Source organism: Protopterus annectens, chromosome 4.part0, assembly GCF_019279795.1.
Source record: "Protopterus annectens isolate FY-2018-M chromosome 4.part0, PAN1.0, whole genome shotgun sequence".
In the NCBI taxonomy this organism is placed as follows: Eukaryota; Metazoa; Chordata; order Ceratodontiformes; family Protopteridae; genus Protopterus; species Protopterus annectens.
In genome coordinates this window covers 1602592937-1602612398 of record NC_056733.1, presented here as the reverse complement: position 1 = coordinate 1602612398, position 19462 = coordinate 1602592937, and the positions used below count along the sequence as shown (strand labels likewise).

General features: G+C 41.4%; 1 protein-coding gene across 1 annotated transcript in view; it reads right to left on the bottom strand.

Annotated features, from left to right (window-relative positions):
- Positions 1 to 19462, bottom strand: part of NDST1 (N-deacetylase and N-sulfotransferase 1) — a 1661305-nt gene that overhangs the window by 148716 nt on the left and 1493127 nt on the right. The window contains exon 21 of the mRNA XM_044069371.1: positions 9960 to 10062. Within this exon, the coding sequence (XP_043925306.1) occupies positions 9960 to 10062 (103 nt within the window). The remainder of the gene's footprint in view (positions 1 to 9959; positions 10063 to 19462) is intronic.

Here is a 19462-nt window from a genome sequence, read left to right as displayed (position 1 = left end):
AGCACACAGCCCGGGACACCGTCCGGTCCCATTGATGCTGTGTTTTTAGCTTTGGGGAGGGCGGCTCTCACCTGGGCATCTGAGATGTTTGGGAGGCTACACTCTGCTGGGATAGATATTTCTCCTTTTGGGGGGGAGGGTGAGGAGAAATTTGCACTGAACCTGTTTGCCAGAATGTTGGCAATGTCTGTGGGTTCAGTGTATTTTGTGTCATTTTGGACTAACTCTGAGCACATCTGGGAGTTTCCACCCAGGTTTCTAACATAGCTAAAGAAGGCCTTGTGATTGTCTTTTGTGTCTTTTGCAATTTTTCTCTCAAAGTTGGCCTTGGATGATTTTATGAGTGATCATAGTTTTTTGCTAGTACTGATCAGAGATGCCTTCCCTTTTAGGGATTTTGCTCCGTCATGTAGTAGCTTCCTCCTCCTGTTGTAAAGTTTGTTAATGGCTGGGGTCCACCAGACAGGGTGCCTGCCTTTGGGGGAATGGGTCTTGGTTTTATTTGGATTGCATGATCCATGCATTCTTGAAGGTGCCCGTAGAAGGCATTTATAAAGGATTCAGTGGTGTGGGTTGTGGTTTCCACTGGCCCAGGGGCCTTGAAGGATACCACTTCAGTCTTAAGAAGTGTGAAGTTGGCTTTTGAGAAGTTCTTCACTGTGGTCTTTTCTGCAGGGGGTGGGGGCGGGATGTGGATTGCCAGTGAGATTAATTTATGGTCTGATCTCACCAATGAGGGGGTATACTTCCGGTGTGGAGCATTTTGTCCCCATGTTTGTGATGATCAGGTCTAGTATATTATCTCCTCTTGTGGGAATGGTGACTAGTTGTTCCACCGCATTTGAGTTTATGAATTCTAGGAACCTTTGGGCTAGGGTGTTGGGGCTTGAGTAATGTTCCCAGTCTATGTTTGGGTAGTTGAAGTCTCCCAATATGATGGTATTTGGAGAGACATTCATACTCTCCAGTGTCTTCAGGAAGGCTGAGTGGGGTTCCTGAGTTTGAGAGGGTGGTCTGTAGCATGCTACAAACTGTAGGGCAGTTTTGCCTATGGTTAGTTGCACCTGGATGGTCTCCGATGCTTTGTGCATTGCTACTAACCTGGAGGTGTGGGTATCTTTGATGAATATGGATACTCCCCCTCCTTTTGTGGTTCGGTCCAAGTTTTGGGGCCGGAAAGCATGATATGAGGTAAAACCTGGTAGTGCTGGGGTGCTCTCTGGAGCCTTGAACCAGGTTTCAGTCACTGCACAGACATCGATGTTCTCCTTACTGAGGAGGGCTTCGAGAGTGTGCATCTTGAGGTTTAGACTTCTGGCATTGAGCAGCATTACCCTTAGTTTTTTTCCACTTGTGTTTTCTAGGGAGGTAGGTTTGTCTTTTGAGCCTTGCCTAAAAAAGGCACTATGGGGTTGGCAAGAGCCTTGGCCAATATCCGGAAGCCCAGGGCAGCGTGGCTTGTCAAGCATGTCATCCCAAGCAGACAGACATTGGATCCCCTTAGAATGACACTAGTAATTAAGCCAATTGTTAAAACTGATCATTTTGTCTTTGTACTGTGGCATCATTCTTGGTGAGGGTAAGATGCTGCTCAGGGTCAGGGTCATACCGGCCTGGGCTACATAATCAGAGAGCTCCTCTATGTCTCTTTTCATGTAGTCCAGAGAGGTACGTCTCAGGTCGTTCACACCGGCATGGACAATGACCGAGTCATATTTGTACTTGCATTGGAGTGACCTGAGTGCTTGTGTTATGTGGCGGATTCTGGCGCCTGACAGGCAGCTTACTGTAACCTTTTCCTTCAGTCTGGTGAGCGGGATGTCAGTGTGTCTGACTATGGAGTCACCTATTACAAGTGTGTCTGGCATGTTGTTTGGCCTTAAGGGCTGTGACTGTTTAGCACACTGACTTTGTGAACTATGTGTTGCATGTGCTATGTCTTGAGGTAGTGGTCGCTTGGGTGTCTGCTTTGGAGGCCTCTGTTGTTTTGGTAGATTTTTAATCAGAGCCTCCGAGTATGTTTTTGTGTGTTTATGTGTTTGGTTTGCAGTTGTGATAGGTCTATGTGAGACTGGGTTTGTGTTGTGCGTGGTTACCTTCTCCTCCTGGCTGGTTTTGCCAGTACTGAGTTGAGAGAGCTCAGCCTCCAGTTTGGCTATATAGCTGCATCTCTCACATATATTTGTATTTGTTGGGAGGAGGAGAGGGTTGTCTGTGTACATGAGGCAATTGTAACATTGCCTCAAGATTCCCGGATTCACCAGCTGAACAGGAGAGGACGCCAGCAACTGACCCTTCGACATGCTAAAATAGTGTAAAAGATTGCTGTGTAACTGAGTCAGAAAGGACCTATAGGGAAATGGGTACTCAAGGGGATTTAGGTGAATGAAGTACTTTATTTTCGTTTAAGAGTGCTTTACCTGTATAAAAATGCTTTAGGAGCAAGTGCTGGGCTTTTCAGATAGAGAATAGGCTGTTTAGATTGCAAGTAGAGCAGTTCTAAGGGAAAAATTGAAGAGTAGACTTTACGGAGCCAGAAATAGTTTAAACTTGATTAACCGCTGCTGCCCGATGCTGCTCTATGAGCAACTTCGCGCAAAAACGGGCTTTATAGCAGGGGGTTGAAAAGAGCCAGGAATTGACCCAAAATGTCCAATAAACTACAAGTTGCTGGGCTGGAACCACTCCTCTAGGGACCAATAGGTTGCTCAGTGCTCCCCACTCCCACTGGTGAACAAAGAAGCTTCCTCTTATCCAAATAAGGATATGGATAGCACAGGAACTATGACAAAGCCCAGAGATCAGCAAAATCTGAAGTCTGGACTATTCTAGTTCAGTAAGGTGGGAAAACAAGGATATTTTTTTTTCTTTTTTTACAGAGACAGAAGAAAAAGATACAGTAGCAAACAGTAAATGCTATAAAACGGCTAGCGCACTTGAGTGTGTTAGCCTAACAGTTACATTAAATAAAAAATAACTTTTTAAAGTGCAAACAGTTTAGAATCAACACAGGTACAGTATAAACAATATGCAGAGCTGCTTTTTAGGCGAAATGCAGTCGAGATACAGTAATTAAAACGAAAGCCAGAAAAAATACTTAAAAATCAAGGAAAGTCACTCTTTCACTCTCTGCTGCTTGTAGAACTCTGCAGGACACCACGAGGAGCATGGTAAAAGAACTGTGTCTGTGCACTGTACACATGTACAGATATCACAGTTTGTTTAGTCTTGTACAATTATGAAAATTATACATTTACAATACTTCTCATTATTATGCCCATATCTTTGCAAGGGAGCATAGTGATCACACAGATGATGCATCATTTTGAAGCTGACATTCAGATGCACAACTTCTACAGTGATATGTAGGCTCTGTCTGTTACAGGTGATGAGATGATATGCTTTATCAATTATGAGAAATAATATATTAATCATATTTCTGTGGATATCTCAAGAAAGGAGCATCCCACAGTAATGGTTAAGATATCATTTTAAAGCTGACATTCATATTAACAAATTAAATTCAAATTGTATGGATCTGCATGGTACATTGACTAAGATATTGTGCTTTGCTTTTCCAAAAAGGTAAACAATATGCACAATATCAGCCTTCCTTGCCAGATATTTAATAATGACTTTGATATGCACTATCAACATTTACACTGTTGGAAAGTTCAGTGTCTGCTGAACAACTTTCGCATTTACATTTTTAGTCTAGCTGTTATAGTTAAAGAGTTATGAACATTTGTTTTCTGTATGGTATTACAAATGGATTTTCTGAAAATGAGCTCAGGCTGCACTGTTGTTCCTATGGTGGAATTAAGCAGGCAGCTTTTCCTGAGCTGCGCCGGGGTGAATGAGTTAACCAAGCATGCTTTCTAATGACAGAACCCGTAACAGTGGCCCTGCAAGAGGCCTCCAGTAAATCAAAACCACATTGCAAAGTATGCTTTCCCACTTGTTTAGCTGCATGCAATAAATCCTGCATTTCCTTATCAGAACATTCAGAATTTGTCAACATTTTCTGTTTAAGCAGTGACATTAAGTATTGCTAATATTTAAGCATATGAAACTGACAATTTAAAGCCCTTACAGCCAAGGTAGCAGAAGTGTAAACTTTTTCCCCCATCTGTCCAGTGCCCTAGAATCCCTATCAGAGGGGACAGGGTTTTTTGCAGTGGAAGCCTTGACCCCTTTAGGACCCTGAGATATAGTTTCTGGGTCAGCAGCAGGGTTTTTATACAGAAATTTATGAGAGTCTGGAACCCTGTAATATCTGACTGGCTTAGCAGGTGCAGGGGGTAAAGTGTCAGGAGACAGGCCGGACTCTGAATATACATCATCTACAATGTCTAGAACAGGTGGAATAGCAAGAGGTCTGTGCTGAGGTAGTAAAAGAAAGTCTCTGAGCCTTTTCTTAGATTCTGAGTAATCTTGGCTCTCCCAGTGAAAATGCTCCCTTCATGGTATGCAGGGTTTCCCCAAATGAATAATCCTCAGGAGGAGAGGCTGAAGGAATAGATTCTTCAGCATCAGAATCCCCATAGGGAGGAAAAGAGTATCCCTGTTCAGAAGAGGAATCAGAGGAAATTGAAACCTGATCAGAAGAGTCATATTCTGTCTCTTGCCTAAGCCTCATATCAGGAGGGGGATGGGAACCCCTGATCAAAGTAATTAGGTCTTTGGCCATTTTAAGCATCTCTTTCTTAGGCATGGAAGTCTGTCCAGGAGAATGCTGTACTTGTTTCTTTGTCTTTAGAACGGCTTTAGTCTTTGTCCTTGAAGCTAAGGTTGGCTTGACATATAATTGTGTAGCTCTGAAAACACCCTCAGAAGCCGATGCCTGCTCAGCCGCTCCGGACCCATCTGAGGGAATAGTTTCCGAGGGTCCAATACCTTGAGTATCCAGAGGCCTAGTCGGCTCCACATGGGAGTCAGAAGCGGCTTGTGGCTCTAAGGTAGCGGGCATCAGGGGCTGCGAAAGCGCCTCACTGAAAACCGGCGAACCGGCGACTGGCCTAGTGGGGGCCTCGTCGGTTTTGGACCTCGGATGCCTGTCCTTTTCCTTTGGGCTTTTTATATACTCCGGTCGTCGGCTGTTCCGACGGCATTATATAATTAAACCTTCAGCCAAAGTAATGAAAGGCAAAATCGTACCGACACTTAATAGTGCGTTGGTTAAATCTAGCACAAAACCGACAGCTAGCAATGTCGTGATCAGAGCCTAGGCAAGGAATACAGTAAGAATGAAAATCCTTATGAGGTATTTGCTTCCCACAAGAAATACAATTGTTAACTTTTTCTGACATCGGTCTGGAGCAATAAAAAAGTTTCCCCAACGGGGTACTTCGCTTTAATGAAGACTTCGGATCTGAAATTCGATTTTGAAAATCTCAGGAGTCTGCGAACTGCTTTTGCTTCAGGCACCGCGCGACAAGAAAGACTGAAGAAAATGGTGTCGGCTGCATCTTTTATAACCCTGACGCACTGACGTCGGGGAAGAGGCGACAGCAACCGACGCTGGACCAAGACTTTGGAATTCAGGCCGACTGCGGGTATCCTGCCAGCAGGATAACACAAGAGTAATGACTGCAACAGTGAAACACGATGAACATCAGAAGTTTTACCCTCAGAGTCTGGAAAATCAGAAATAAGTTGACAGGCCTGAGGAACAAGAGCCAACATATACCTAGACATATGGGTCTGATAATTAAAAGCCCTAAAATCTAGGGTAACAGAAGTGTAAACCTTTTTGCCCAGCCTATCCATAGTTCTGCTGTCCCTGTCAGAAGGCAATAACTTGGGTGAAGGAAGCAACTCAGATGACTTATCATGGTGGTCTCTATGGGGAATCTCTCTCCCACACTGGCATTTACCCTTCCTGGATGACATTATCCTCAAGGAATACAAAATACAAGAAAAAACAAAATCCCCAATGGTGCACTATCTTGCAAAAACAACAAACAGGCATAGGAAGTCCCTGGAGAATGAAAATCTGTTCAACTGGCAGAAAACAGACACAGGTAAACAGACCAATGGTGTAAAAGATACGTTCAGACTGGTGGCAAAGTTGTTCTGTTTTTGGTTAGCCTGAACGTCACCTTTATGCTCTATGTTACTCAGGGTGCATTTGGTGATGTTCGGCATACCTTTTAAATTCAGAAATCTTTGGAAGACTGGCCGGACATCGAGCTTCTGCAGCAGGGAATCCCATAAAGTTAAGGATTCTGCAGCAGTGAATGTAAAGACATTGGTCTAAAACACTGCAAATGAACTTCAGAAGCAAATAAAAATACCAAACAATGTTTCTGGGAAGTAAAACCCCCAACTGGAAGGTAAGCAACAAAAGATAGAAATGATTAGGTAGTCATCTCAGATGACTGAAATGTAAGCAATCAATCAGTCAAGCAAGTAAAGCCATTAAAACACTAGGATGCAAAAGAAGAAGCATCATAGGAGAAAATTAATGGTTAATAACCCTCTATACAGACAGCTGGAGCCCCATATACAGTAGTGCACACAGTTTTGGAGATTTTATACTTGTAAGGACACTGACAGGAGAGATGCAACTCAGAGAACAATAAAATAAACACAATCTATACCAAAAATTGAATTACTTGTCTTAGATTACATTTTTTTTTAGAAGTTGTTAGATTGTAGTAGCATGCCATGGTGGTAGCAGCAGCCACAAAGAAAGAGCTTTCTGAGGAGAGTTCTTCTGTCATCCCCCTAACACAGAGTCAATGGCTTTGGACAGATTAGAGGAATGGACTTGTGCTTCAGTGTCTTTTGCTCTCAGGGCACTGACTTACTCTGCACACTTGACACATTTCCAGAGGGACTTCATCAAGGAGATGTCCAAGTCTCTTTCAGATAACTTGCCACAGAATGTCCAAAAAACAATGGACCACCTCAAATGTTTACCCTACAATCTACATCTAATGTAGCCATGTGCCTGCTATCCAATGCAGCAGATGGGAAAACAAGAGTGGCTGGTACATGCATTACCATGCTTCGCCCATGCCTGGATGGGGCTATGCAATTTTGCAGAAAGCTTCAAAAAGTCCTTTATTAATGTCCATTTTGATGGTTCCACACCTTTTGTACCGAAGGTTAGAGAGAACAGAAGAAAACAGGGGACCTCCAGCCAATACTGGACTTCAGCCACCTCAATGCCTCAAACAGACAATTTCGGATGGTTATGGTACAGTCTTCTATATTACCTCTCTTGAGGAAGGATGATTGGATGTGCTCTGTAGATCTCCAAGATGCCTACTACCCCATAAAAATTCAAAGGCAATCCAGGAGATATGATTGGCTCCTAAATGCTACCTCCAGGGATCTACTGCTACAGCACCAAGCATTCCTACTCCATCTTGCCGATCTGTTAGGAATAACTATCAATCATGCGAAAAACTGCCTCCTGCTCAACACAGAATTCATAGGACGTCAGACCAGTACAATTCAAGTGCACTGCCATTAAGGCTGGTGGCTGCTCAGGTGGATCAGCGTTCCTATCCATAAGCATGACTGAGTCTTTGTTTGTTAGGTCTGATCTCTCAAAATACCACAAGTGTTACAGTGGACTCTCTCAGTCCAGTAGTCATAGAATTTTCATCCCTTCCATGCCAGAATCTCTCTCACTCAAACATGCAGAAACCATATAATATGGCGGAAAACCTCTGTCAGCTGCAAAGGGGAGACCATTCTGTACACTGATACCCAGGCCACAGTAACCACAGACACTTCCCTTCTAGGGTTGGGGTGGGGCATTTTAAGGGGAAGACAATTCAAGGAACATGGTTATCTACAGGGGCCAAACTTTGCATCAATATCTTGGAAATGAGTGTGGTCCTCCAAGCTCTGCAAGCCTTCCAAGAGTACCTACCCAAGGGTATGATTTCCATCCAAACGGACAATATGTCAGTGGTATGGCACATCAACAAACATGGGGGAACAGAATCATATCCACTTTTCCAGGAGGCCATGAGAACCTACCAATGGGTGATGTCTTTCCATCATTCTGTGGTAGCAAAGCACATTCTCACTATGCCAAATGCGCTATCAAACAAGTTCAGAAGGTCTATCCTATTACCTCACAAGTGGTCTCAGACAATGGCAACAGATATTTTCAGCTGCTGAAGTTAACCTTGCTGCAACCTTTTTGACTTCTCCAGTAGTTCACATAATTTCTTCTTTTGAAAAGTAATCAACCAAACATACTTACAAAAGTAAATGGAGAAGACTTTCTATTTGGGTATTATCAAAAGGACTTAACTCTTTTACTGCCCCCCCTCCCATCGATATTGGAATTTTCTTCAAAAATATATATATATATATATATATTTTACCTAGGTTCTTTTCTTTGACCATCAAAGTTCAAATTGTGCTATTTCAAATTTTCACAAAGGCCATAATGACTCTTCCACTGCTTCATTTAGAATACCTAAAGCTTTCCTTAAAAGAACCTTTTTACTGAGGCCTCCAATTCTGGACCCAGTTCCTCCATGGGATGTCAAAATTTTACTTGAGTCACTGACTCAAGAAACACTTTTAGCCAGCAGCATCGGCTGATCTTAATCTTTCTTGGAAAACTGTTTTCCTGATTGCCATTACATATGCTAAACGATTCCTGAATTACAAGTGCTCTCATGCAAGCCACCTTTCCCCATTTTCCACAAAGACAAGAGTGCCAATGAGAACAAACCCTACATTTCTCAAAGAGGTCTCATCTGAAGCAAATTTTAATCAATCCATTGATTTGCCAGTCTTTTTTCTCCAATTACTCTAACAAAGGAGAGCATGTTAGATATTCATAGACAGATCAGATTACTTGTACAGAACCAAAAATATTAGAAAATCAGAACTATTTGCCTCCTTTTCCAAAGCAAAATTGGGAAATTGTGTGCCAAAAGTTATACTTTTGTTAGTGGCTGTCAGACTGCATTTCTTTTGTATATAAAACTCAGTTTGTCTCTACCCTTAAAACCAAACTCTCATTCCACTAGGACAACTGCTATCTCTACAGCATTCATAAAATGAGCTCCTGCTGATGACATTTGTGAGGCAACAATTTGGTCCATGGTTCACACATTTACATCTATTACAAATTGGATGTACAATCTAGAGCTTGTGTATCCTTTGGCTCTCCCATTCTCAGGGATAACCTTCCCTGATACTGCCCAGGTTACTTTTGGCAGCTTGGGAATCTGTCCCAAAGACTGAATTGGATGAAAATACACATCATCTGATACACAAGTTATGTACTTACCATAATGATAGATGTGTTGTCTCATTTTCACCTGGTTTAACATTCCTCCCTCCTTCCCCCTTCCAAATTCCATATACAAACTTTTGGTGCTCAGACAAGCCTCAACCAAGACTGTGGCTCTGATTTAGGTCACATTACCAAGCTCAACATAGTACTGCGGTGGTGGTGCTGCGGTATCGTTGTCGCCTCACAGTTAGACGTTGCCTGTTCGATTCTCAGTTAGAGCGTCTTCTGTGTAGCGACATGCGTGAATGGGCGTTCCTTCGTTGAAGGTTGTGCGTTAGGCCCAGCAAGCCAGTACGTAAAAATCTACTGCCAATCATTAGCGGACCGGAGTTCAGCTGTGGCAACCCCTAACTGGGAAAAGCCGAAAGACACAAACAAACCAAGCTCAACATACTTAAGTTATTTTTTCCACAGGAGTTTTTATTCTTATAAACATAATGTTTCTCTACATTAGCAAACTCAATCTGAGGTATTTTAGACAGAAGGAGGGAACTGTGGGGCAAGGAAGGAGACAGTCTTGAACCCAAAGCTCTGGAAGGAAACACCATGGACAGATCCAACTGGATCAGACAACCCAAATGGTGAACCAGATGAAAATAAGAACACAGATGTATCATTATGGCAAGAACATAACTTTTGGGTCTGTATGCCTTAATACACACTAAGTTAATTGTCAACTTACATCTGAATCCATCTCTGGGTATTTCCTTCCTTTGCTTTTTCCCAGACATTTTGTTTTTCCACCTTCCAAGAGTTGGCACCAGAATCCTTTTTTAGGATCAAACCTACAAAAATCAAACAGGTATGCTGTTAAGTGAACATTTACATACATACATTACATATGTGTGTGCATATATTTATGTACACGACCAGTACAATTTCTGTGGTGTAGCAAATGTTCTGGGAGACACTGAAAGCAAACATTTCCACACCTACTGTAATTTTATTTTCCTCATATTACTCAACACTGGTGTTTGTGTGTTATATAGACCACTTAGTATAGTAGTACAGACCAAAACTCTTAATAACACAACATAATGCTTGGCATACGACTCTGAACAGAAACCAAAGTGAAGACTCCAACTGGTCTCAGTCTGCAGAAACAGACTGTCAGTGCAGCATGACATCATGCAGGAAGCACCAACACATTCAGATACAACAAAGTTGCAGCAAGCACAGCTTCACCTTTTATGTTCAACAGCATAACAATCACATTTGCATGACTTTCCATATTGAAAACTGTAAATTGACAACTGCAGTAAGCATATCTGCTTCAAACTCTTCATACATTTATTCCTTCCAAACCTAGAAAGCAGTGCCAGCTTTTTGGCTATGCAAGGATCCAACATGGGGAATGGAATTCAAAAAGAATTAAAAAGGTCTCCTCAAGAATCCGTTTTTTTGAGCCAATGCAAACACTGATCAAAAGGTGTAACTAATGTGGGAAAAGACAGCAAAATGGAAGGTAAACAATTTCATGCACTGTGAAATTCCTTCACAGCAAATTTGCAGTCTGAATTGATATACACTGTGCTGCACACAAACAGATATATAATACATATCACAAAGGAAACTATCACAATGATCTGACATAGCCTGGTGACAATAAACTTTAATTACTGTAACACTAGCTGAGCTTTGCAAAGCAAGTTGTTCTAAACAGAGGAAGCGGAGATGGTCGGATGCAAATATTAGAGGAGGAACAGTGAAAACTGCTGCAAAAGCTATCAAAGTCATAGCTGACCACTGGTTTACAAAGTGATAACATGAAATGGCAACATATAAAACACATATACTGTGTATAAATGAAAACCAACATCTGGCTAATGTTAGGAATAAATGAAGTGCCAACCACAGAAATTTAACTAAAGTTAAGTAAATTCCAGTAACCAACTGAAGCATTTTGACAAACAAGCAAAAATATAATTTATGAACTGGACTACTACTATTACATTATGATAGCAAAGTTGCAATGTTCTGGCTCACAAGTAAATACTACGCTATCAGTCTGCAAACTATTACAAGTTCAGCTAATAACCAGAGGTCAGAATCAAACCCTGTACTTTGTATCTATGATGTTATGATTTTAACCATTATGCCAGTCCTCCCCCCTTTAAATTGAGCCTACCAAATCTTTACATGCTGCTGTGCCTCAGATTCGAACCCAAGTTCCTGCAACAACACAGAGTACTTAACCACTATACAAATCAAGCAAGCTACCTGGAGAGGAGCTGCTTGTTTATCGCTAAAGAAGGGCAAGTCCCTGGCACACTAGTACATCACACTTAAAAGACAGATTGGGTTAACAGGCTCATACTAGGCTGTTGATAAGGTAATCATTTGTAGCCTAGCCTCAAGACCCAATTTCACTAGAATCCTGCAACATGAAAAGTGCTAATTTCATCCTCTTTCAATGATTGTTTGAGTGGTTGGACTGGAATGAACTTACAGTTTTCCATCAAGTCATCAGTTTGCACATGAAGGTAGTCAGGCAGCAGCTTTGCGTTACACGTAAGTGAAGTCCATGCCATAAAAACTTGTTGTTTGAGAGAGATATCCATTACACTAGCAGGTCCTATTAATAGTGCTGTGGAAGTTTAGTTCCCTTGAGTGGGTGTCTGGGGTGTTGTTTGCTTTGCAGATGTGTAGGAGGTTACAAAATACTGGATCCACTGAGGCTCTGTAGGTGAGGCAGCAGTTCCTTTCAACAGTCTGTAGGAAGCAGAGAACTTAGGAGTACATGGTTTTGATTCTGTTAGTGAGGAAACACTGTGGTCTTTTGACTGCAGTCATACATTTAGACAAGTACATACCAAAAGAATATAAGGGAGTAGACAGGAGTAAACAACTTCCTTTGACCTGGAAGATATACCCCCCCTAGTAATAACTCTGGCAAGATCACTCAATGACAGAGGTTACATGGTGATCAATGTACAGTTCATCAGCATAAGTTCCAGGGTCCCTAATAACTACATTAAAAGGAATGTCATCTAGGTGGTAGGTACAGCGGTGCTCATGTTCGCTAAAAGATAGAATATTACATTTCCTGGCATTTAACTTAGGTTGCAGTCCTGGCACCAGTTGTCATAAACATTTAGATGTTTATGACATCTTTGAGTTTTCAGTCTTCAACAAACTTGGTCAGCCACAGGTCCTTGACATTAGAGGAGTAAATCCCAAACAGAAGTGGTCCAAGGACCAATCCCTGAGAGGTGCCACTTGTAATGACCCTTTTTCATGACTGTGTACCCTCTACACTGACAGCTGTCAATAACCCATTTGCTACCTAGTGAGTAATATAGGGGATTCCATTTATTTTGATTAGCTTGTTAGCAACATCAGAATATGGGAGTGTCAAAAGCATTCGTCAGGTCATGGTAAGCAATGTGCACTGATTTACTTGCATCCAATGCATTGTAACTTGTTCAAAGAAATCTATTAAATTTAAGAGGCATGACCTCACTTAATGAACCCAAACTGGTTTGAGTAAAGGAAATGTATACATTTCTTAACAATGTGCTACACTACCGCTAAGGTTGGTTAGCATTTACACGTCTGTAGTTTCCTAGGGCAGTGGTGGGTCCTCCCTTGGGGAGTGGGATAACTACTGTAGTTCGCCACACTTCCAGCATGAATCCAGTGGAAAGGCTAGGCAAGAATAAGTTTAGTAGTGTGCCTATAATGCTGTGACTGGTGCTGGCAAAAAGGCAACGTGGCACACACTCTGGATCCATGGAACTAGTTTTTTTTTTTTTACCTTGGAGGGAGCACACAGGATTTGCACAAAGGTAATCTGAGAGGGTGTGTGGGCATGCTAATATTTGTGCGTGAAAAAGCTGGGGGAGATATCGGTGCAAAGATGGAGCTAAATTTATCCTCTAATACAGTAGTTCTGAAACTTTGCAAGCTGCAGGACCCCTTTTATAAAGGAAATATTTTGGCAGACCCCTATAGGTGTTGATACACATATGTTACCTTTGGATCAACCTCCCAATCAGCCCCCACCCCCAGCCACGCAGCCATTTCAGTGTCCCATTATTTCGCTATTTCTTCCCAGTTGCCATAAACACTGTTCAAAATTATCAGTGTGCATACTGTTTTCTGCTTTACTTCTACAATGATTACAGATATTTCTATTTAATTTGAAACTTTTACTTCAAATTTTATACCACAAACACTGACAGACATTTGCTAAAGCTAAACAAAGCAATACAGTCTCACAATGAAAACAGACTTAACATTAAAGCTTCTCTGCCTTTGGAAATCACATTCACTGAAACAGCACTGAAACCCACATTCAAAGAAAATGCAACTGGCCAGTGGAGGATTAATTTTACCTTTGGGCTGTTTTTAAAGCATATGTACCTTGCGAACATTTTTAGGACCATGCAAAAGTTCTTTGATTCACCTTCCTTATTGTATAATTAAAATTTATTATACAACGACCCCCCATTAATATTCAAAAACGTGCACGCTGATTGGTCAGCGTGCACGTTGTAAATCAGTTATAGTAATAGAAAAAAGGTCCGGTCACCTGGACTTTTTCCATTACTATAACTCATTTTTTAAGCAATGGAGAACGCAAGATCTCCGTTGCTTCATACTGTCTCGCTATGTTAAACGAGTTTAACATAGCGAGACAGCTTTAAAAAAAGCAACAGAGATTCTCCGTTGCTTTTTTTAAAGCTGTCTCGCTATGTCAAACTCCTTTAACATAGCGAGATGGTTTGTAAAAAGCAACGGAGATCTTGCTTTCTCCGTTGCTTTTTTCAAAACTGTCTCGCGATGTTAAATGGGTTTAACATAGCAAGACAGCTTTAAAAAAGCAACAGGGATTCTCCGTTGCTTTTTTAAAGCTGTCTCGCTATGTTAAACCCATTTAACATAAGGAAACAGTTTGTAAAAAGCAATGGAGATCTTGCTTTCGCCCACAGCTCTGATGTACTGTGTAGGCGTACACATGCGCAGTACATCAGAACTGCCGCAGAATACCAGACAGCTGCGGAAGGGCAGCAAGGAGGCATTATACAATGCCATTATTTAAGAAAAGTAATTATTTTTTTTCTTAACTAATGTCATTGTATAATAGCAATAACCCACTTCTGGGTGTGGGTAATGCTGGATTTACTCACGGTTGGCTTTGTTTGGCCACTTGGGCTTCACCCTCATGACCAAACCACACCAACCGTGGATAAATCCAGCATTACCCACACCCAGGCGTGGGTTATTGCTATAATATACAATAATTAAATTATATCCCTTGTATAATACAGTACCACTTGGTAGAACGTGTTTTAAATGTATAGTTTTGCACATTTATCCAGTAAACAATGAAACAATACATATGAACCAATAATGACAAAACTGCCCAACTCAGAACATTTCAACCAAAACAGGCCACTCAAACTTCTGCCATTACAATCCACCAATATCAGTCAATATGCACAATTTCTGCAGAAGTCATCTGAATAATTCCATCTTAAACAGATCTGTAACCAATGAAAAGGTTGCTGCTAGCAAACAACTTTATATTTCAGTTTTTCATCTACAAATTCAGTGCCTGCTGCCCTTGAAGAATAAATTGCCTACTTATGTTACAAAAATATGGTAAACTGTTAATATTGCATGGATGGTAAACTGGAAACAGGTTAATAGTTACTAAGCATCTCATCCAAAGGAGGATGTATTCAGGACTTTAGCACCCCATCCCGTGAAAATGCAACACAGTATCAGCAATCCATCAATGTGCTGTGGGAGTAGAACACACAGTCTTCTGCATTAAAATGCAAGTATGCTACCTGTTGTGCTACTAACACTGCTTTAAAATTCTGTAGCACAAAAGTGATACCATTTGCTAGCTAGCTAAACAAAAGAGTTGCACAATATAAACAGACTTCGCACGAGCAGCAATAAACGTACATTCCCTTAAAGCTCACAATTTCTTGAAAATGCACTTGAAACGAAATTCCTTGAAAAATGCACATGTCATAATGGGGGGGGGTGCAGAGGGCCAAAACTAAGGAAACATTTTAATTATTGCTCTTACAAACTTAGAAAGTTAATAGAACAACAAATTTTGCATTGGTAAGAATTTTCTGAAGGATATGAAGTCTAAAGCTCAAATGTCTGCCATTATTTTCTGACTTCAGTCGTCAATGAATTGCCAGAGATTTTCCAGGAAAAGACAATTTTATTAGAAACAGACTAAAAATATGAGACAAAAATCTGGACATTCTGCAAAAACCTTGACAGCTGAAGGGTATGCTGCCTACATCTTACATACACTCTTTCCCTCAGACACACACACACCCCTACCTGCCTTCCTCACACACACACACACACACACACACACACACACACACACACACACACACACACACACACACACACACACACACACACACACACACACACACACACACCTACCTCCCTCCCTCCTACACACACACCTGCCTCCCAGCCTCTTACAAACACAACTACCTGCCTCCCCCTCCCCTCTTACATACACACACCTACCTGCCTCCCTCCCTGTTACACACATACTCCTGCCTCCTTCCCTGTTACACACACAGCTGCCTCCCTCCCTGTTACACACACACACACACACCTGCCTCCTTTCCCTCTTACACACACACACCCCTACCTACCTGCCTCCCACCCTCTTACACACACATACCCCTACCTACCTGCCTCTCTCCCTCTTACACACACCCACCCCCTACTTACCTGCCTCCCTCCCTCTTACATACACCCAACCCCTACCTACCTGCCTCCCTCCCTCTTACACACACACCCCCCTACCTATTTGCCTCCCTCTTACACACACCCACCCCCCACCTACCTGCCTCCCTCTTGCACGCACACACAAACACACACACACACACACACACACACACACACACACACACACACACACACACACACACACACACACACACACACAAATACCACTCAATCTCTTCAGTGCAAAAAATATGAACAAAGCCTGTCATAATGTGGGGAACAAAGGGCCAAAACTAAGGACACATTTTAAATATTGCCCTTATAAATTTAGAAAGTTGATAGAACAAGTTTTGCATTAGTACGGATTTTCTGAAGCATATGAAATCTAAAGCTCAAATGTCTGCCATTATTTTCTGACTTCAGTCCTCAATGATTTGCCAGGGATTTGCCAGAATAACACAAATTTATGAGATAGACTAAAAATATGGGACAGAAATCTGGACATTCTGCAAAAACCTTGACAGCTGAAGGGTATTGCTGTCTACTTCTTACACACACACACACACACACACACCTACCTGCCTCCATCTTACAAACACAAACACAGACGCACCTACCTGCCTACCACCCTCTTACACGCACACCTGCCTCTCACAGCCTCTTACAAACACAGCTACCTGCCTCCCTCCCTCTTACACACACACACACACACACACACACACACACACACACACACACACACACACACACAAAATACCTCTTGTGACATGGGGAAATACTGCCAGCCTAGCTATCTGGAATTTTTTAAATAATCATGTCATATGTGAATATCAACACGATTCATATGCTTGTCTTACAAATATATTAGAACTATAGGTTATGTGTATATTAAACTACTGGTACAGAAGTGTGTGTGAGTGCTGAACAGGGTTTGTACAGTACTGAGCTTAAGGGATGTGTCCACAGTGTACCCTAATGGAAAAGAACAGAAATGCATATAAACTATATACCTGTGCAAATGTATATGTTTTAACAGCAGAAACTAGAACATAGAGGGTTAACTTGCAAAACTTAAAGAAAATAAGTTGAAATTAAATTGTTTTACGATTGTGCTATAAATGTTATCTCTCAGTTTCAGTGCACTAACAGACACAATGTCTAGAGCCAGAAGTTTTTTGTATGGTCTTGAAAGAAAAGTAATTACTAGGTTTGAAATGTAGAAGTGTTTTACTGTTTTATGACTTCCAGGATCTGCAAACATCTGAGAGATATGTATTTTTCACAAGGAGATATCAAATGCTACACTGGGGGTTTAGCTTGGGAACTAAAGTCAAGTGACAAAAAGTGATGTCATCCAAGCTAACCCAGCAGTAATATTTGATATTAATTTAAGAACTCTCGGAGAGAGAGAGAGACTGTACATTTTGTCTTTGACCTGGAAACATCTACTCATCACTACCTTCTGCACATCTGCCTGCATGTTGTTCTGTAAGTTTTTAGGGCTAGTAACTCTTTTAGCTTCAGACAGGAAAATAGTAAGGTATAGCTTAGATGTTTTATTTATTTGAAACAGTCCTGCAATGTTATTTTAGATATTTCCTGTGGTTTTGAACTTTGATGTAACTGATTACTTACTGTGTATTGTCTTGTTCTTTTACTATGTATTTATTATTAAATATATTTAAACCTATCCTTGTGGCTGATATTTGTGAGACATATTTAAGCTCTAAGCGTACTCGCACATCTATATGGTGACATTGTACAGGCCACTCCTAAATAGCCTTGCTCTTGGTCAGACTACCATTTGGATTATTAATATCACTGCACAGTAGGATTGGACACCTTTTGTTAAGGGCCTTAGAGTAACTAATAAAGAGTTGGCTGGTGGCAGCTGGAACTACCTTATAGTATGGGCAGAAGGGGGGGGGATAGACAGTAAACCTGTGCCAGCCTTTCCCAGGTGTGTGTGTTTGTACATAAATCAAATCTCAAAGTGTGTGCGTGTCAGTTACTTGGGCAGGGACACAAAGCACTGGTTGGACAGAGAGGGTGCTGGAGGTTTTGGCTTGGCCACTCAGCTGGGATCTCAACCCTAGAGCTGTGCCACTGGGCAGTCTTACTGGGGATCTGGAGAAAGAGGGAGAAACCAGCCCCAACACTGACTCTGATCTCTTGTGTGCTCTTAAGGGAAATTGCACTTCAGTGTGTGTACTTGTCATCTACCCAGTTGGTACGTTCCCCACTGTTGCCAGAGGTGAGGATTGAGGCTCCTTAATTACTGGGCCAGTGCAAGGGGCATCACACTTTTCAACCTCTTCAGTGCAAGAAATATAGACATAATGCGGGGAACAAAGGGCCAAAACTAAGGACATATTTTAAATACTGCTCTTATAAATTTAGAAAGTTGACAGAACAACAAGTTTTGCATTAGTACAAATTTTCTGAAGCATATGAAATCTAATGCTCAAATGTGTGCCATTATTTTCTGACTTAAGTCCTCAATGATTTGCCATGGATTTGCCAGAAAAACACAGTTTTATGAGAAACAAACCAAAAAATAGGAGGCAACAATCTGGACATTCGGCAAAAACCTGTACAGTTGAGTGGTATACTACCGACCTCTTACAGACACAGACACACACACACACACACAAGGCCATGTGCTCTGAGGCCACAGTTTCTCCACTTAAAAACATTGCACCCCATATCTCTCGACCTCTTAGTTAGCCCAAGAAATCTGGACAAAGCCACAAAAAATGGGGGGGAACACAATCCCAAAAATAATTACACCTTTTAAACATTGCTCTTACAAACATAGAAAGCTGATATAAAAACAAGTTTTGCATTAGTACGAATTTAATTTTAATGTTCAAATGGCTGCCATTATTTTCTGACTTCAGTCCTCAATGATTTGCCTGGGATTTGCCAGAAAAGCACAATTTTATGAGAAACATAAAAAAATATGAGGCAAAAATCTAGATATTCTGCAAAAACCTGCACAGTTGAGGGGCATACTACCAAACACACGCACACACACACAAACAGCAACAAGTTTTGCATTACTACGAATTTTCTTTCTGAAGGATATGAAATCTAAAGCTCAGTCCTCAATGAATTGTCAGGGATTTGCCAGAAAAACTCAATTTTATGAGAAGCAGACCAAAACTATGAGGCAAAAATATGGGACAGTGGACAAATATGTTTTCTATTCAAGCTTTAAAAAAATACCTTCAAGGTCTTTCCAAAAGATCATCTCGATCAGCTCTGCGGTCCTGGTAAAAGGAACCGACCAGCATAACTGTCTGACTGGAGGGAAAGTAACAGTTTGTTTAAATTTCCCTCCAGGTTCCAACAGCCAGAGAGAAAACATAGGGCAAGCAAGCAGTTGTTCTGCGTTAGCCACAAATGTGGAAGTTATTACTTATTGTTCCTCTGTAAAAACACAGGGCAAGCAGCTGGTTA